At 41.9% G+C, this 19,852-nt stretch overlaps 1 protein-coding gene across 1 annotated transcript in view; it reads right to left on the bottom strand.

Annotated features, from left to right (window-relative positions):
* WDR72 (WD repeat domain 72) overlaps positions 1–19,852 on the bottom strand; it is a 379,206-nt gene that overhangs the window by 236,638 nt on the left and 122,716 nt on the right. Inside the window, exons 5-10 of the mRNA XM_089690609.1 lie at positions 18,907–19,078; positions 17,998–18,074; positions 12,269–12,388; positions 10,183–10,328; positions 9,729–9,822; positions 3,970–4,111 (exon numbers count right to left, since the gene is read on the bottom strand). Coding sequence (XP_089546735.1) covers positions 3,970–4,111; positions 9,729–9,822; positions 10,183–10,328; positions 12,269–12,388; positions 17,998–18,074; positions 18,907–19,078 — 751 coding nt within the window. The remainder of the gene's footprint in view (positions 1–3,969; positions 4,112–9,728; positions 9,823–10,182; positions 10,329–12,268; positions 12,389–17,997; positions 18,075–18,906; positions 19,079–19,852) is intronic.

Genomic DNA, 19,852 nt, shown 5'->3' with positions numbered 1-19,852 from the left:
TCCTCATTCTTACCGATCACAAGAACCTGACTTATCTTTCGGAGGCCAAGAGATTGACACCCCGCCAGACCAGATGGGCTCTGTTCTTGTCACGCTTCAACTATGTGGTTTCATATTTGCCTGGTTCCAAGAATGTCAGGGCTGATGCGTTATCACGGCAATACTCTGAGTTGTCCAGGGAGGACTCTGAGCCAATCTCACTTATACCTCCAGATCAGATCCTGGCTGCCATTCGCACCAGTCTGACCTCTCCCCTAGGGGAGCAGATTTTGGCGGCTCAAACTGATGCTCCTCCCGGGAAGCCGGAGGGTAGATGTTTCGTACCCGAGGGATTGCGCACCCGCCTGCTGCGTACCTACCATAACGCCAAAACTGCCGGGCATCCGGGGAAGAACCAGCTGTGTTGGGTCGTCTCTCGCTTATTCTGGTGGCCAACCCTCCGTGCCGACATTGCCTCTTATGTAGCGGCATGTTCGATCTGTGCCCAAAATAAGTCTCCACGGCATCTCCCTTTGGGTCTTCTGCAACCCATTCCCAATGGGGAGCGTCCTTGGTCACATCTAGGGATGGACTTTATTGTAGACCTCCCGGTGTCTCGGGGTCATACGGTCATCCTCATGATCGTCGATCGGTTTTCCAAGATGTGCCATTGCATTCCACTCAGGAAATTACCCACAGCGCAAGAACTGGCCACGGTCTTTTCCAGGGAGATTTTTCGCCTGCATGGGTTACCTAAGGTGATTGTCTCAGACCGCGGGAGTCAGTTCGTGTCCAGATTCTGGCGCGCCTTCTGCTCCCAGTTGGGTGTTAGTCTCTCCTTTTCTTCAGCCTACCACCCACAGTCCAATGGGGCTGCGGAGCGTTCCAATCAGGCCTTAGAACAATTCCTTCGGTGTTATATTTCAGACCATCAGGACGATTGGGCCGATCTCCTGCCGTGGGCAGAGTTTGCCAGGAACTCGGCGGTCAACTCCTCCTCCGGGATGTCTCCCTTCATGGCCAACTATGGGTTCCAACCCGCGGTATTACCTGAGAGGTTCTCACCACAGGACATTCCGGCTGTGGAGAACCATCTTGCTGCCCTGCGTTCTTCATGGGGGCAGATCCAGAGGGCCTTGGGTGGGCCGGGCTTGTCTCCGGCAGGCTCGGTCTCCTCGTTGGTGATGGAGGATGTCCCTTTGGGGAACAGGTTTGGGTCTCTTTCTGGGGGTGATGGGGGGTTGGGTGACCTGGAATCCCCGATGGAGGAGGGTTTGGGTGAGTCTCGGAAGGGGGTTAGTGGTTCTGTTAGAAAGGGTAAGGGGAAGGCGAGGAAATGCTTTCCTCGTTTGTGAGGGTTTGTTTGTTTCTTTTTCTGTGGTCATATTTGGGTATGTCTTTTTGTTGGGTAATGGTTCTGGAGGGTTCTTGTGATTGAGGCCCGGGGGTTTTTTTCCTTTGGGTGGGGTTTGTGATGTGGGGAGTTTTGTATTTTTGTGGGTTGTTTCTGTAAGTGTGGAGGGAGGGTTTGGTATCTTTGTTGGTATGTTGAGTAATGCAGTAATTTTGGGTCATAGACCCTTGGGTGGTGGTTATTGGGTTTGGTGGTTTGGTGGGTTTGAGATGTGGGGAGTTTTGTAACTTTGTGGGTTTTTTGTGATTGTGGAGGGTGGGTTTGATACCTTTGTTGGTATGTTGAGTATTGCAGTTATTTTTGGGTCATAGACCCTTGGGGGTGGTTGGGTTTGGTGGTTTAGTAATTGTATGGGTTGTTTTTGTTTTGTTTGTATTTTGTGTGTAATGTTCGTTTTTTGGTTGCAAGATTTTTTGGACAATAAAAAAAAATTTCCAGAGGGCCTTGAGGGACTCAGCTCAGTGCCAGAAGTTCCAGGCTGATCGCAGACGGTTGCCCGCTCCTTCATACCAGGTCGGTGATCGGGTGTGGTTGTCTACTCGCAACCTCAATCTTCGGGTGCCCACACCCAAACTAGCTCCCCGTTTTGTCGGTCCTTTCCGCATTCTCCGCAAAGTGAATCCGGTGGCCTATGCCCTTGCCCTTCCGTCTGAGATGTGGATCTCCAATATCTTTCATGTTTCCCTGTTGAAACCTCTGATCTGCAATCGCTTCACTACCTCTCTTCCTCGGCCCCGTCCTGTCCGGGTTGACGGGCATGAGGAGTATGAGGTGAGCCGGATCCTGGACTCCCGATTGGTGCGCGGTCGATTACAGTTCCTGGTTCATTGGCGCGGTTATGGTCCCGAGGAGCGTTCCTGGGTTCCTTCCGCGGATGTCCATGCTCCTGCCCTCCTCCGCGCTTTTCATACCCGCTTTCCTCAGAAACCTTTTGTTGAGCCGCGGAGGGGGAGGGGCCCTTGAGGAGGAGGTACTGTCAAGGTCCTACCTTTTCCCTGAGGTTATGTTACTCCATGTGCTGGCGTCCATCTTGGATTCTGCTGTGCATGATGGGAATCTTTTTATGCCTTCAGGTTTCTGTGGTCCATCCCCCAGAGGGGTGTGGCTGATGACATATAAGCCTGTGGCCCGCACATGCTCTTTGCACTTGTGTCTTGTGTCTTTGTGTTGCTATTACTCTGTTCTGACTCTCGTGACTCTCCTGGTATCTGATTCGGCTTGTGACTTGACTATTCTTTGTATTCTCCTTTGATCTGTCCCTCTGTTGCTGAACCCGGCTCGTGACCTGTGATTCTCGTCTGCTGTCCTGTACTGTTTTGTCCTGTTGTTGTTGACCCCGGCTTGTCTGACTACTCTTTTGTCTCTTCCACCAGCTACACGCCATTGGCGGCGGCCATTACCGCAGCTGAGGTGTCTCGGGGGCCGCGACCTGGTTCCTGGCTGCGTCAAGTCCATCCCCACCATCAGGGGCCCTGGTGAAGGGCAGCCTGGGACTTAGACTCCGCGCCCTAAGGGACTTCGGTCTGTGGGTGGTGGTTGTCGTCAGCCAGTGCGTTACATTGTTAGGCCTGCCTGTCCGTTCCTCAGCTCCTGCCCTGACATTCACTCCATGAGGGATCTCAGGATGGTCAGTTCAGAGGTTTATCGGAGAGCACTCACATCGTGCTCTCCGTTGCCGCCATGCTTAGGCTCCGCCCCTCTATCTCCTCCATGCTCTTGAGACTGTGCTGGGAGACAAAGCAAAACCTTCTGGCAATGGCATGTATTGATGTGCCATCTTGGAGGAGTTGGACTTCCTGTGCAACCTCTGTAGGGTCCAGGTCTACCAGTAGTGACACTGACCCTAGCCAAATGCAAAACTAGTGAAAAACAGTCAGAAAAGATAAGTAGGGAAAAAAATTTCAGTGGTCCCCACTTATGAAACCATTCCTGTTTTGGTGGTTGCCTCATTGTTGCCCATCTAATGCCCCTGTTGTTAATTTTACTAACACCAAAGCAGCTGAAACCGATTAACAATCCCCTCTGCTACTTAACTCCTCAGATCAATATCCCAGGAGTTTAATTGACTTGATGCTATACTCTCATTAAAGTGTTCTTTTAATTTTATTGAGCAGTGTGTATGTACTGTATATAGTGCTCTTAGATATCTTTATATACAAAATTAGAAAATGTTATTAACAAACTAAGGATTGGAGTTCACATCACCTATGGCAGCAAAAGTAAACACAAGTTGGTACCATGGAGGAGTTGTCACTGCTCCTAGAGCTAGAAACATTCAACAGTGTCACAGAATCTGCAGAAGTGATCTGGATTTGAGATTTTTAGAACATTACAACCCCATCCTGAACAGCGCGTGTGTGTGTGTGTGTGTGTGTGTGTGTGTGTGTGGGGGGGGGGGGGGTAGTAATATAAAAGCGTTCTAGTGTGTAGGTTATTTTAATTCAAATCAGAAGATTAATTTGACAGATCTGATTCAAATAGTCATGCATGTATGTGCTTGATTACTGCTAGTAAACGTATTCTATGTACTTTACTTTAATTACCTATACAGTATGTTATTAAAGAGAAGGACTTACCTACTGGGGAACCATCAAATTGTGAAACTGGAACATCAGGGAGATGCCAGAAATTAAGTCTACCAGATGAATTGCCAGAATAAAGTATTTTATAAAATGGCTCTTTCCTTTGGTTCATGAAAGCCATTGTACATGAAAAGCTCTGCATGAAAATATCAAAACAAATTATTTACACTTTTGGATTATTCCAGGTACAGTATGTTATTTTTTGGCATAATAAATCAGACACAGGAGGATTGGATGAAGAAACTTTTGGTGCCAACAAACAAATAATAAGCACCTGAAAAATGGGTTATCAACCTCGTAAATATATTTTTTAAACTTACAGATACTTAACAAAATCCCCCCTAACCCTCGAACTAGTTCAGCACCAAACTATTACTCCTGAAATAAACCTAACTCCTAAACCTATTAGCTAACATATACCCACTTTTAAACTTAAAGGTGAAGTGTGGGAAATCAAAATAAAAAAAATGGATACCCACCTATATGCATCTGATGCTGCAACTTTCCCCCTCTGGCTCTAGGACCAAGAACTGAGCGATCACTTGACTGATCACTCAGTTCTTGGTTTTCACTGGACAGAGAATGGTGACTGTCAGGAACCACTGTTTGCTCTGCCCCTCCAGCACTCACTGGAATGCCGGGCTGTGGATTGTGCAGAAGCGGCTGGCTCAGGCTCTCCTGCTGGTCAGGAATCTGGGTGGATCCTGACCATAAAGTCTGGATCCTTTCAGAGCCTGGACCAGGTCTGTGATGTTAGCCAACAGCAGGCATTAATACTCTTGTGACCTAGTATTGAAGTATGGCCAAAAAAGCTTTGGCCATACTTCTCTTTTAACCTTAACCATTGACCTAAACTTAACCCTTAAAGTAAACCTATAAAGCCTCTGACATTAAATATAAACAAAATATATCCCTCTGTAGTGTGTACTTGTCTCAATCTGGAGCATTAAGTGTCATTTCTTTCTGCTGCCTGGATCCTTTGCTATGTGCATGAGTGACTTATGACAGGTTTTCCTGACACAAGAGATAAATAGATGACAGGGGAACTCCAGCACACAGCCTGTGATTGACAGCCTCAGCTCTGTTCCTTTGTGCTGGCTGAAGGGGGGTGTCTTCATTCCCTCAAATCAGCTCTCAGAGTTCTTCTCACTGAGCTCAGCAGAGTGTAACTCAAAGTGGAGCTGCAGTGCATCTGAGCACCACAAACCAAAAATGCTATTTAATTAATTTTTAATATTCAAAACAAACTCCTCCATCCATCCATGTTTCCATACTTTATTTTGCTGAGAAATCATTTTGAAAAACACATCTTGGTATTTCTGGCAGTGGCCAACTTGAGTAAGGGCAGATGATTCATGTAGCAGTTACCTCCAGGAATCCATCTGTCCTTAGCTCAGGCATTGGCTGAACTGAGAACCCCTCCTCTCCTCCTTAAGACTCCTGGGATGTTTGACATCATTTGTCTAGGCATGGAAACCAGAAAATAAATGAAGGCATGCATAAAAAGGTTAAAACAAGTACATAGGATATATAAATATCCATTTACTAATGCTAGAAGTACAAGGATCAGAAATAGTCCATGTTGACTGAGAGAGTGAAGTTCCACTTTAAGCTCCCTGCCCCCTGCTTTCTGAAAGCTCAGACAAGCCATATAAATTCTGCACTTTAAACAGTTGTAGAGAGGAGAAGGCTGCAGATAAACAGCTACAATTTATGTAGGAATATTTATTTAATGTCTGTGTATCATCTGAGGCTAGTCACCTCACTGGGAATATGTAGGGTTTACAACCACTTTAAAACACAATTGAAGTTTAAAAACCTAGGTAGAAACCTTAACTACTGTACAGAAAGCTTAATTGTAAATATTGTACTGCTTTTATTAGGTAAATCACTCCCCAGAAGAAAAGAGACAGGAGGTGCCCGTCTGAGTGTAGTAATAACACTGTATTTAATAGCAAAGGATTAAAAACACTCACAAAGGAAGTAATAAAACAAGCTCATCTGTGTATATGAGAGATGACCTTTCCTCAAAACGTCCTGCAGGCGCCACTGGTGGTTGGTGCAATAGCAGCTGGGCTGATGGAGATGGTGAGAGACACTGTAGTGGTCAATCCTACACAATGGTGGTGTTGTAGAGCCGATCCAGCAGCGTTTGTGCAGGAAGGAGCCTAGAAACCAGCCTGGAACACACCGACAGGATGTGACATTACAGGAAGAGGCGGAGGGTCAGTGGGGAGGAACAGCACAGACGTGGGAAAGTCAGGCTACACGCTCGGAGCCAATAAAAGGAGCTAGAGGCTGCTTTCTAGGCTCCTACCTACACAAACGCTGCTGGATCAGCTCTACAACACCACTCTGTAGGATTGACCACTACAGTGTCTCTCACCATCTCCATCAGCCCAGCTGCTATTGCACCAACCACTAGTGGTGCCTGCAGGATGTTTTGAGGAACGGTCATCTCTCATATACACAGATGAGCTTGTTTTATTACTTCCTTTGTGAGTGTTTTTAATCCTTTGCTTTTAAATACAGTGTTGTTACTACACTCAGACAGGCGCCTTCTGTCTCTTTTCTTCTGTCCCTGCATACAGAGCTGGCTTGCTCCGAGGATGGCTGCCATATTTTTGTGCTAAAAGATTCCAGGCAAATTGCCTGAGAGACTCTTATAAGGACTTATTGTACACCAATGCATTTAAATACCCTGTTTTAAGTACTTGTATGCCAATATTGCCATTATCATCTTTTACTTTATAAATGTTATCATTTTATCCTTTTCACCCTTACACTACTTTACTCCTGTGCGCCAGAGTTACTAGTTTTTTTACTATAAATCACTCCCCAGAGCCACTCCAAACTCTTGCTCCTCAGCGTTCAGCTATTGAGAAGAACTGCTAGTATCGCTATAGAAGCAGTGGTCACCCTGCAGAGGTCTGACATATCTTTGGTTACATCAGAGCTAGAGCTCTCCAATCAGCAGAGAGCATGAATGTTGCTATGCAAATTATGTTTGTAGTGAACCTTTCTTTTAATTAAGTGCCCCCTATTCCCCAAATGTAGCCTGCTTTGTTAAAGACTCACTTTCCTCCCTGTTCCAGTGACCCTCACTGCCTTCATTTCTATGGATGAGACATATTCAACAAAGAGACTGGAATATGGCTCACCCCTTTGAATGAATGGGCACCAATGTGTGTGCAAGCAGGATTCGTTGAGGGCATTTTCACTGGAAACCCTGTGCAGAGCTCAGCAGGGTTGCAGAATGAAGATCACTAAAACAGGGCAAAGGTAAGTATTTAACATAGCAGACTGCACTCAGGGAGGCTGGGCACTTAAACAGTAACTCCACTTTTGTTGAGAAAAAAACAATCCACTCTGGGTAATCAATGTACATTTCAGGGATGACAAACAACCTTTTGTTGTTTTGAAGATATAGCTGTTTATTTCACCATGTCTTTTGCAGAATGAATGTGAATGAGAGAGACTAGTTCAGCTTGTGCATGCTCAGTGTACTAATAAGAAAGGCTGCAGGGTCTGAATCTCTATATTTAACCTTTTTGGAGCATCTAATTAAAACAGAAATTCCTATTGCAGGGGGTGCCTAAAAATTGACTTAAATCTTAATGAAGGCTTATAGGAAAATTAGTGAGTCAATCACCCAAGTAGGAAATGACATCTCTGGGGGCATTCAGGTTGCCATATTGTAATGGATTTTACAGAAAGTTACAGCTGCTGCAGACTGAAAAAGAAAGGTCATTTTTATACCATTTAATTGCACTCTTGCTTGTGTAGCAATTGTATATGGGATACAAGGCTTTATTCAACAGGAAATTGGTGGAACTCAGTTCCACCACCTCTGGCTCAGGTCCTCTGCTCCTTGTTCCCCACTATTATGTGTAAACAAAGAAGTCCAGCTTTTGTGTTTACAAGTTACATCTTGTCTACCAAAGGCTCCCACAGATCTGATCTCCTGAGCGGCTCCCACTGAGTGCTGGATGGGGACAAGGCAGGTGCCCAAGGTGCAGTGCGGATGCTGATGCCCCCACCAAATGATCTCCCTGTAAGTGAGAGAGGCAGGGCCATCTACAGTGTGTGGGGTGGTACTAGAGCTGGCTGGGTGCCCTAGCTTAATACAGCAACAAAAGTAAGACATGTGGAAGTTGGTGGAGCTTTTTGGAGGGAGGGAGAAGATGGGGGCAATGGGGGGGGGGTTGTATGCAGAGGTTAGAGCTGAAGAGGGGTGACTGTGAGATGTGGATGGGGGATGCAGATGTAAGCAGCTGTAGAAGAGGGCTGAACTCTGCACTCTGTGTGTAGAGCACCCCTGAACTCTGCACTTTGTACACAATGCACTCCTGATATTTAATACTCCTTTAAGACCCTCCCGCAGTTAGTGAAATTTGACCACACCCAATTAAATATGGGTTTTTGGGGTCATGGTTGAGTTCCTGCACCTGTTTTCTGATTTAAAAAAAACCCTGATGTTATACAATTATTTTATACAGAGTTAGAAATTACAATGCAGAGTAAAGAGGCATGCAATTCCTCAGATAAAACATGAAACAAGGTAAATGCACTGAGTTACAGAAGCAAACAAAAGACATGGTTACAATACGTATATAAAAGTTAAGGATGCAAAACAATTTACAATTTTGATTAGCATGCAAAGGCCAATGATTCATCCATACAAATCTTTAGTTAGATGTGAAAACAATGTATAAAGCGTTATGTATAACCATATAGAAGAAGGTATTAATACACCAATCTTTTGTGTACAGAGGAAATCTAGCGATTATGCAGGATAACTAGAGTCCATAAAAAAAAAAAGGTCATAACTTGTATACTGAATTAAAAGTAAAAGCAGAAAAAGAAAATAAAGAGGAAGAAAAGGGGTCCTGGGGGATCACAGTACAGGGCTGCTAAAGCGACAGAAGGGCGTTATTAAACCTAGACGGCTGGGCTATGGCGATCCAAGGTTGCCAAACCTGGAGGAACTTATCATGCATGTCTATCAGTATGGCTGTCAATTTCTCATTAACCATTACAAAGTTAATTCATGTTTGACTGCCTCGAAACTGCGGAGAGGGGCATTCCAAGCTTTCGATATAGTCAATTCGGTGGCTGTAAATAAATGTGATGCCAGTTGTCATTCAGGGCAGAATAGGTCTTCTATTGGTTTAATAATAGCACTTTGTATGGGTTGCGTTTAATATCTGCGTGAAACATAGTGCAAAGGAGAGCATAATCCCTGACCCAGAGTCTGCATACCCTAGGACAGGACACTACATAATTATTTTATGAAAGTGGTTAAGTAAAGTTCACTAAACATGAACTTGTATTTTAATATTATAATGTAAGTGGATATGGTTTCATTTAAATGGATAAATTCCACATAGCATACACTATAGAGTAAGAAACAAAAAAAGAAAAGAAATTAGCAAAATGTGGACAAAAATGGCCTTGATTTTTCTCATGTAAAAAGAGGAGTTATATGCTTTCTTTTATCTTTCTCTATTTGGGGAACTGTCTAGTTAAAGATTCCCTTAACAATGTACAGCATGTTTCCTATACATTAGAATAACTCTGACAATAACAATGCACTTTGTTATTTATTTTTTTCTCTACATAATACATAGCAATCAGTACTTTTAATGTATAGTTTAGACTGTGGTATCTAGGTTTCTTACTACTGGAGATGGATTAAACCATAGCTATGCTGACAAAACATTATATGTTTCATTATTATGCTGTTAATGTACCTTTTCCATGACACTTGTAGAGCAGAGTAAGTGAGGGGTCATTGTTTCTTTCAGTAATCCTCCTTCTCCCGAACATAAACTTTTGGAAAGGCCACTGCGTAAAGAAAACGACACAAGGCATTAAAGTGTCATCAAACAAAAGGTGATTGACTGGGTTAAATTCTTAGCACTGAAAGAAAAGTTGCTAAGATGGTAATTCATTACTTTTTTGTTCCAGGAAATCATAGCACCATCTGCCCAATCAAGTTCTACTTGGGTAATCTTATTTCTTCATCTCCTGCTGCTTCACATAAAGACTGAGGACTAGTGCCAAACTCAAGCCAAATGTTCTAATGTCAAAGGGTTTTGTTATGGGTTTTGATCAAGTGTGACAAGCAGGGATTTTCTACAATGCACTTACAAACAGCTTACTTTGTACCTGAACTTATCATATGCCAGTCCTATGTGAGCCCACCTGTTCAGCAGCTGGTAGATGTAGCTGTGCCCATCCTGTGTCCAGATGATAAGTCTGTTAGCAGCCAGGAACTCGCCTCCAGAAAACCTCTGACTATCTTTGCAAACATCAGTGCATAGCATGGAGAAGTCACAGTAATCATAGACCTAAACAACAAAATGACACTTTAATTAACCACTTGTCTACTGGGCACTTTCACTCCTTTCCTGCCCAGGCCAATTTTCAGCTTTCAGTGCTGTCGCATTTGGGATGACAGTTGCGCAGTCATGCAACACCGTATCCAGACTAAATTTGTATAATTTTTTTGAGACAGATAGAACTTTCTTTAGGTGGTTTTTAATCACCACTGGGTTTTTATTTTTTGCTATACAAATGAAAAAAGACCAAAAATTTTGAAAAAAAACTTTCACATCATTGGCCCACTCAAAGACGCCAAGCTGCTAAGCAGGAAGTTTACGATCCGCCATCTTGGAAATTCCTGAACACATTGAAAATACATTATACCAAGGTTTTTTACTGTGTGTCCCAGCAGAACACTTTTAAATGTGAATGCACTTAGTTTTTTTTAATAAATCATGCTATATTTATATACTACACTATGGCAAGCATTTCTGTTTACATATGCAGAGGATTTGTGGAATAAAGAGGAGATGGTACCGTTTGCAGCAGAATGAGGAGGAAAGTGGAGTCATCTATGTAGTATACCTACCCGGGTTAAAAGGGAAAGGCAGCATTTGACCTATGCAATTTGGGTCATAAAAGGAGGTCAGAGTATATATGTATGCCTCTGGTGGAGGAGCACCTATAGGAATATATGTGGATATAAACAATAAAGAGCATCTGTTTTGTGAACAAGTTATAAAGGCACGGATCAAGCACACATTATGGACTTTTAAGTTGTATTCAATGTATTTTCACTGTTGTTGCATAATCACATGGTTTGGATGCTTTAATTCATATAGGAGGTTATAGAGATATATGCGTGGCACTATTTTATGACATATCTTTTGTGTGTGGAAACGCATGTAAGTGTCAGCAGCACTGGTATACACAGGAATTTGAGGAGTTATTTGTTGTGCTGAAGTTTTATTGGTTCACAACTAATGGGAGCCTGTATCTGGTGCTGGAGGAGTAGAGAAATGGAGTTGTCTGTAGCAGAATATGGCTCCCATAGTATACTGTTTTATATTTAGGCTGCTTTCACATGGGGCAGACACTGTAGATAGAGATCAGCAGGGGATCTGTCCACTAATCTCCTGCTGATCAAAGCAGAGCAAGCAGATGAGCCATCTGTGTCCACTCAGTTTATGCAGAGCGGGCACAGACAGAGCCTGCTCTGCTCTATGGGCAGCCAGGAGCAAACAGACTGGGCTGTCCATTTACACCCAACTGCCTTCTTAATAGATCCACCTAGGTGGAGGAGGGAGTGAATCCCCTTCCATTTTTTTTTTTTAGCAGACTTGATCAGATCAGAGGTGGGGGAGTGTAAATGCACACAAATCTGTTTACACCCACCGATTCATAGGGGTAAATGGTCAGGTCCACCTGAAAAACTGACAGGCGAACCTGATGGGACCCTTCGTGTGAAAGGAACCTCACTTATAAAAATGATAACTAGTGTAATACTCAACATAATATGTATGAATTTGTGATATTGTAGGCAGATTTAATTACAGATGAACATTTTAATAAAGTACAGTTTATTATACATTTATTATACAAAAAGCTGCCCCTTCATGGAGTAGCATTTATGTTTTGGACAAAAGCTTTCTTTATGGTCTTGAAAAAATGTCTTCAAAAGGTTTTTATCTAGCCTCATCTTCAAATAATGAAAACTGATTTTTATTTAGAGGGCAGCCACTGCACTAACCTCGGAGTGTGTGAAAATAAAATATTTCTTATATCAGCCATGTAATTTCAATTTTTCAGAAGATCTGAAGTGACAATTTGGCAGTTTAACATCTCCATAAAGTGAGAAGAAATCTGTATATCAATCTAACAGCAACAAAACAGTTATTTATTACAGAGGCGTCTCTTACTGCCAGAGAGACAGAGGACGCATGGGGTGTAACAAGCTGATCATCACCTTCCAAGATGTGGAACAAATCACCAGCAGCAGCCGTTCTGTGTATGTGCAGAAGCGCACGGAGCAGTAGTTGGCCATCTCGAGGCACTGGGATTCAGTTTCGTGTACATTTTGCTTTTCCTAAATAAAAGGACGAATTGAGAAAACCAAATCAAAGGAGAAAGCATAACAACATTCTAAAACATAAAAAATCTACAAATGATATACTGTATTTCACATCTTGTAAGACAATTGTTATTTTAAATTTGGCATTTTATTTATATTATACTTGAGTCATCATTTAAAGGGAAAAGTGATGGACTTCTGCTGCTTTCATAGATCGCTTAATAGGAGGTTGCTTTGGGGGCGCTCGTGCGTACTTGCTCCAAAGCTGCCACTGTGTGTCTATGAGGCTCGGCCCCGCCTCTGCTTCCTCTTCACTGGCTGTGATTTACAGCAGCAGGAGCCAATGACTCCCGCTGTTGCGTCTCATCCAATGAGGAGGGGGACCGGGGAGAGTTTCTGCTCTTATGCACATCGTTGGATCACGATCAGGCTCAGGTGAGTATAAAGGTGAGGCTGACGGGGGAGCTGAACAATGAAGGTTTTTTTTTTTAGACTGCATGAAGGTAAAAAACTTTCAGCCTTTAGAACCACTTTAGCCTTATGTGACAGCTGTATGTCTACTGGAGGTGCTGATATCACACCCCAGTTGGTGACACCTAGAAGTAGTCTCAGGACTTTTGGATGTCTACACAAGGGAGGCTTTTACAGGTAAATAACATGCCTAAAGCAGTGTTAAACCCAAAAGCAAACATTTATTATATTGCAGCGTACCAATTCTTATATGTGATAGCTACATTAGTTTTCTTTTTTAGGCTTTCTTTCCCATATTTTCATCTAGTGATTTGACCAGTAAGTCTGTTGTTTTTCAAAAGATCAAACTCTCTTGCACATGTATCAGTTACAGGGATAAGACAAACCATTTACCAATGACAGGGGTGCTCACAATGATCATTTTTATTTGCTGTAACTGCTTATGTAGTGTTAGCTGTAGTTTGGTTTCAATTTGTTAGTCTATTTAAATAGGTTAACAATGCTGCTGCTCAAAGGTGCCCTTGTGCTCCTTCATCCAGACTGGGGGCACTCTAATACAGAAGGGGTTGCACCAAAGAGAGCGAAATGTATTGATCATTTTATAATAGATAATCCAGCAACGTTTCAGCTATTCGTGCCCTTTATCAAGCCACAATTAACAAAAAGGATAAAAGCAATATAAGAGAGAACACCAGATATTACATAAGCAAATACAAAGTAATGATTAATAAATATGATTCCTTTATTCTTTTATTGTGGATCCCAAAAACCTATTGATTACCTCCACTTTGACTGATCCGCATGTACAATCTTATCACAGGTGGCAGGTTTTCACCTGAATGCCTGCATGTACATGCTCTGGAATGCTTCTCTATATATACTGTATATACGCAGTCTGTAAAATGTGCCAATGGTGCACACATTCAGAGAAGTCATGATACTGGCATACAAACAGAATCCTCTTTTTTGTCAAAACATTAACATTGGGCCCTGACACAGCTAATATTCTAGCAGGTTTCTTCTATACCCTGTCTTAAAGTATAACTGAAGGTAAAACTTTTTTTAGTTTGGGATAGAGTGGAGAGGAATTAGAATTGTGTAGCGCTACCCTCCCAAGGGCCACTGAGTTTTTTTGGGTTCCTCCTAAGCTGTGCACAGCCAGGCAACACACATTTTCCAGCACTCTCATCTGAAGTCAGTAAAACAGTCCTTGAGTTTGGGTTTGTTGTTTTTATTAAAAGTTAACAACCTGGATGGGGTCTAGGGGTATATGGAATACCCAAGGAACTGTATAACTTTGAAAATGAGCTTCTCAGCAAAAATAGACAAACATCAGCAAACAATCTCTCTAAGAAGCATTGGGTCCCCTTTGGTGAACCTCCTCAGATGAAAGGAGATCTCATGCACCGACTGTCCTGAGGGTGTCCCTGAGAAAGGGATTCTGAGTTCTACATTGAAGTAGTTCCAGAGAGACATAGTGGGTATTGCACCTGACCGCCCTCTCTCTTCTTTGGCCCAGAGGGTGTAAACTCACACTGTCCTGTTCCTGTAGCCTAATGGGTTGCAGCTGCTTTCAGGCCTTACGCTGGGCTGGCTCCTGCTCTGCTGACCGACTGTCTTTCCTAGTAGACTGTGTGACAGTGGAGATCCTTCTGTCCAGCATCAGCCTGTAGGTAGGCCCTCCTTCCCTGGAGCCCCTTTCCAGGCTCCACACACCAGCACCTTCCTTCACTCAATCTTCCACACAACTCCTCTGCTGTGCAGGCTCTCCCATAGTTAAGGGTTGTCCTAGTTACCATGCCAGGCCTCTTACCTGGGGATTGGCCAGGTTCCCTCAAACATGCCAGGCCTCCTGCCTGGGGATTGTCCAGGTTCCCTCAAACATGCAATTCCAGGCTTCCTCCCTCCTCTGCCCCTCTTCTAGAAAGTGCCAGAGCTTTCTAGAAGAGGGAGGGCTCCAGACGTCCTGACCTGTAGAGCCTCCCAGCCTGTCTTAGGTAACCTCACTGCCTCACTTCCAGGCTGACTCATCCCAGGCTTCTAGCAAACCTTTGTTTAACAAACAAAAATCATATCTAATCTGGAGGGCACTTCACTTGTCAGGTCTTTATTGCTGTCTGTGCCCCTGTTAGGGAGATTCACCCTCTTTATTTATCCTGGTAACTGTTACCACTAAAAGTAAAAGTAAAAGTAAAAGAAAATTCCACATACTGGCTTGTCACCACATAAGGAAAAGAGGTGAAATCTTCCAATGAGGGCACTAGTTCTGGTAACCATTGTAACGCCCAAAGATTCTATCACTTAGGAGGGATTTCTTCTCACTTCCTGTTTTGGCTCTGATACAGGAAGTGAAAGGAAATCTCCTTAATTGGAAACAGATGGCAATAAAAACCTGAAAGGGGTTATAACCCTCATCTATCCAAAAAACGTGGCCTTTGGCCTTTAGTTTTTCTTTAAAGATCTGGGGATAACCCGTAGACATACATTTCTCCTGTCTAGTTTTCTATTCCCATTAGACCATGAAGATTCCCATTAACAATCCTATCCAGCCTAATGAACTAGCTTCTGATAATTGATCCAAAGACTGAAGGAGGATAAAAACTATCAAAAGCCAACAACTGATTACGATCCATTGGCCAATTGTATCACTGAAATGTTCAAAAAGGAAATAGAGTACATTGCTTGGTTTATGCCAGTGGGGATTCTTATCATTGTAGCACCACTACACAATCAGTGAGTGGCAGACACCACTTTGGAAAAAATAGACAGTTCTTCTAATCAATTCTTTTATTCATAAATGTGCCCACATATACCAGAGGGACATTGGGTGGGGTTAATCTCCATCCCAGCTGTACCACTACTTGTGTAAGTTTTGTCTCCTTTTGTTAAGAAAACTAAAGCATATGTCAGGGGCTCTGCAGATTTTTTTTATCTTTTAAGTTGGATATATTATCCATGATAGAGCTTGACGTCTATTTGGTTGGCGGGGACATAGGAAGCTTATATATATTATTTCCCAAATTGATGGTATGAACGCATGCAGATTTTTTTTAACATATAAAAAAGCCATTTTAACATATATTTTTACATATATATGTAAATGCATTCCAAAAATGTAGATTTTTATTTCTAAAGACATACAGTATATTTGAAATGTATTTTAAAAAATATTTTTCATATATTTTGTAATAAAAACTCATTTCAACATGTAATATATATATATATATATATATATATATATATATATATATATCTTCCATGTGGGAGCACTAAGGTCCTTGGTTCAAATCCCAACTAGGATATGGTGTTTCCATGTTCTCCCTGTGTGTGCTTGGGTTTGTTTGGGTATTCTAGTTTCCTCCCATACTCCAAAGCCATGCTGGTAGGTTAATTGGCTCCTGTTTAAACTGGCCCAAGTTTGTGCATACAGTATATGCATATGAGATAGGAACATTAGTTTGTAAGTTATTTGAGGGTAGGGACTGTGAATGTACAATTTTTAAAGTGCTTTATACATTTTCAGTGCTATATAGATACCTGTAACAGTAATGCTAATAAAACATAGAGATTTTTGGGGTTTTTAAATTATATATGTTGCAACCACAGAGTTTGAATCATGATTTTGATTTACATTTATTTCTGTGAGATTTATGTATTTATGCTGTTTCTTTACAGATTTCTTTTGGACTAGGATACACTCATCTGATCGTGATGTTGAAAAGGTGTATACACCTTTTGTTATAATGTATCCTTTGTGTTATCCAATAATGATTTGGTTTCTGTTTACATAATATCTAGTGTTCTTTCCTATACTGCTGTTATCCTTGTTGTTAAGCTTTGATAAAGGGTGCAGATGGCTGAAACATTGCTGAGCTATCTATATACAATATATTTGCCAAACATATTGGGACACCCCTCCAAATCATTGGATTCAGGTGTTCCAATCACCTCCATGGCCACAGGTGTATAAAAAAGTACCTAGGCATGCACGCTGCTTCTACAATCATTTGTGAAAAAATGATTCACTCATGAGCTCAGTGAATTCAAGCGTGGTACTGTGATAGGTTGCCACATGTGCAAAGTCCATTCATTAAATTTCCTTGCTACCAAATATTCCACGGTCAACTGTTAGTGGTATTATAACAAAGTGGAAGCCACTGGGAACAACAGTCACTCAGCCATGAAGTGGTGGGTCATGTAAAATGACAGAAGCGCATAGTGCGCAGAAGTCACCAACTGTCTGCTGAGTATATAGCTAAAGACTCCAAACTTCATGTGGCCTTCAGATTAGCACACCAAAAGTACGTATAGAACTTCATGGAATGGGTTTCCATGGCAGAGAAGCTGCATCCAAGCCTTATATCATCAAGTGCAATGCAAAGCATGGGATGTAGTGGTGTAAAGCACGCCACCACTGGACTCTAGAGCAGTGGAGATGTGTTCTTTGGAGTGACAAATCACGCTTCTCTGTCTGGCAATCCAATGGATGTGTCTGGGTTTGGCAAGAGAATGATACTTGCCTGACTGCATTGTGCCAAGTGTAAAGTTTGGTGGAGGGGGGATTATGGAGTGCGGTTGTTTTACAGGGGTTGGGCTTGGCCCCTTAGTTCCAGTGAAGGGAACTCTTAAGGCGTCAGCATACCAAGACATTTTGGACAATTTCATGCTGCCAACTTTGTGGGAACAGTTTGGGGATGGCCCCTTCCTGTTCCAACATGACTGTGCACCACTGCACAAAGCAAGTTCCATAAAGACATGGATAAGCAAGTTTGGGGTGGAGGAACTTGACTGACCTGCACAAAGTCCTGACCTCAACACATAGAACACCTTTGGGATGAATTAAAGTGCAGACTGTGAGCCAGGCTTCTCATTCAACATCAGTACCCGACCTCACAAATGCGCTTTTGGAAGAATGGTCAAACATTCCCATAGACACACTCCTAAACCTTGTGGGCAGCCTTCCCAGAAGAGTTGAAACAGTTATAGCTGCAAAGGGTGAGCCTACTCAATTTTGAACCATATGGACTAAGACTGGGATGCCATTAAAGTTCATGTGCGTGTAAAGGTAGGCGTCCCAATACTTTTGGCAATATTGTGTGTGTGTGTGTGTGTGTACGTATATATATATATCTATATCTTTTTTTTTTACTGACCTGTATGCTGTTAACAGACGATGAGAGGTCCCATACTTTTAGGTCACCAGAAGCTGATATTGCAACCAATGAATCTTCTAAACAGAAAATAAAAGGGTAAATGTAATTATATAATAGATTTAACTCTATTATTTCTGCTGTTATACTAAAGGTTGTTATATCTTGCATTTTGCCATCCAACTACACTAAGGATGATGGGCACACTGACCACAGTTGGACATTTCCCAGCATCTACCACTGACAGTTGGGAATTTCTCCAGTTGCTAGCAGACATCTGCAGGCACAAAGCCTCTGGCCTGTAGCACAGAGGGCAATACAATGATCTATATTAATGGACAAGCTCACCCATTACTTCTCTAGCATTTCAGCACCTATAGGCCTAAATAGCCTGCCCACACATTCAGGCCTGCCATTACCTATTACAAATGTACCCTTAAATTTTTCTATATAACTACAGAATATTAATTATTTGATGTTGTATAAACATTTGCTAGAGAGCAAATGAAATCCTTCCATTTAATGCTTTTGCCATTCCAGCCTGAAAAATGGTTCCCTGGCATCTTTCAGTTTGATTCTCCAATAGGTGAGAAGCTATGGGAAAATACAGTATGTCCTCAAGGGGAACAACATTTTATTTAAAATACAATAAGGATAAGAGGCATACTGATGACATATATATCATGACATATATGAACATATGCATATACTGTAAATCCTGAAATTACTATGTATCATATGGATAAAATAAAATGCCAGTGAAAACTAGATATCATGCATATGTGTCCAGAAAGTTATACTTGTTCATAATATGACACTCCAACTGTACACTGATATGAGACCATATCCTGGGAGAGACTTAGGTCAAATGTTAATTATTCACTTATATGTATCCTTCTGTCACTACAGTACCTTGAATCCTGGTAGAGTGAACAATGCACATGCAACTAATCCAATCTGAAGACTGTGACTTGAAACTATGAAGGACTTGCAAGGTCTTTGCATCAACAATGAGGACATCTTGATAGTGACCACAGCAGAGCAGCCAGCCTTCCCCTGTCATTCGGAATGAGCAATGGTAGTACTGTCAGCCAACGAGAGCAAAATAAAATTAAATGTGTTTATTGAATGAAGAACCATATTGTTAAAGACATTCACTTTTAGCATCAAAAACAGTAGGATTAGCAAAAAAACCTGCTTTTTTTCCTACAAATTATAAAAAACAATTACCATAAAACTATAGCATTTCAACTATAACAAACAATAACATGTAAAAAAAAAATTAATGTCCATAAATGTTTTTTTTTAAATTAAAGATTGCTAAAACAAGCACAAACAGCCATCTGCCTTTATTTACTGAACAAGGCACCCTTTATCGACAGATAGGCATTATGACTATCTCTTAGCAGTAGCATTAAGGAATAATTCAGCATGCAAATATAATTTTTTATCCCTTTGTCAGCTGTGTTGTAATTAAAGATTTTGCCAGCAAAGTGCACTCTGGTGTGTAACTACAGGTCTTTCTTGCTAAAGAAGCAATAGCTGCATTGTCTTAATGATCTTTTCTCTGATTCAGTAAGGCTCATTCAGTAAAGGCAAAATTACTGAGCTTGTGCCTTACTGGGTTTGTCCTATGATCAAGTTTAAAATATACAGTACAGTATACTATTGAAAATTGGACACATACTTACCGTATACTTTTTTATGTTCAAACTGAAGCTAAAGTTGTACTGAAGTGAAATGTTTAACTTTGCCCTATAGGTAAGCTTATAAAAAGTCTCCCCTGTAGGTGCCTTGGAAATGGCCTGAACCAGTCAAATATCAACTATCAAACGTCAAATTATGATTTAGACTCCGT

The sequence above is a fragment of the Staurois parvus genome, unplaced genomic scaffold, assembly GCF_062004578.1.
Source record: "Staurois parvus isolate SC_StPar_1 unplaced genomic scaffold, SC_StPar_1.0 ptg000536l, whole genome shotgun sequence".
Lineage (NCBI taxonomy): Eukaryota > Metazoa > Chordata > Amphibia > Anura > Ranidae > Staurois > Staurois parvus.
Note: the sequence above shows the minus strand (reverse complement) of the source record. Positions and strands in the feature narration are given on the sequence as shown.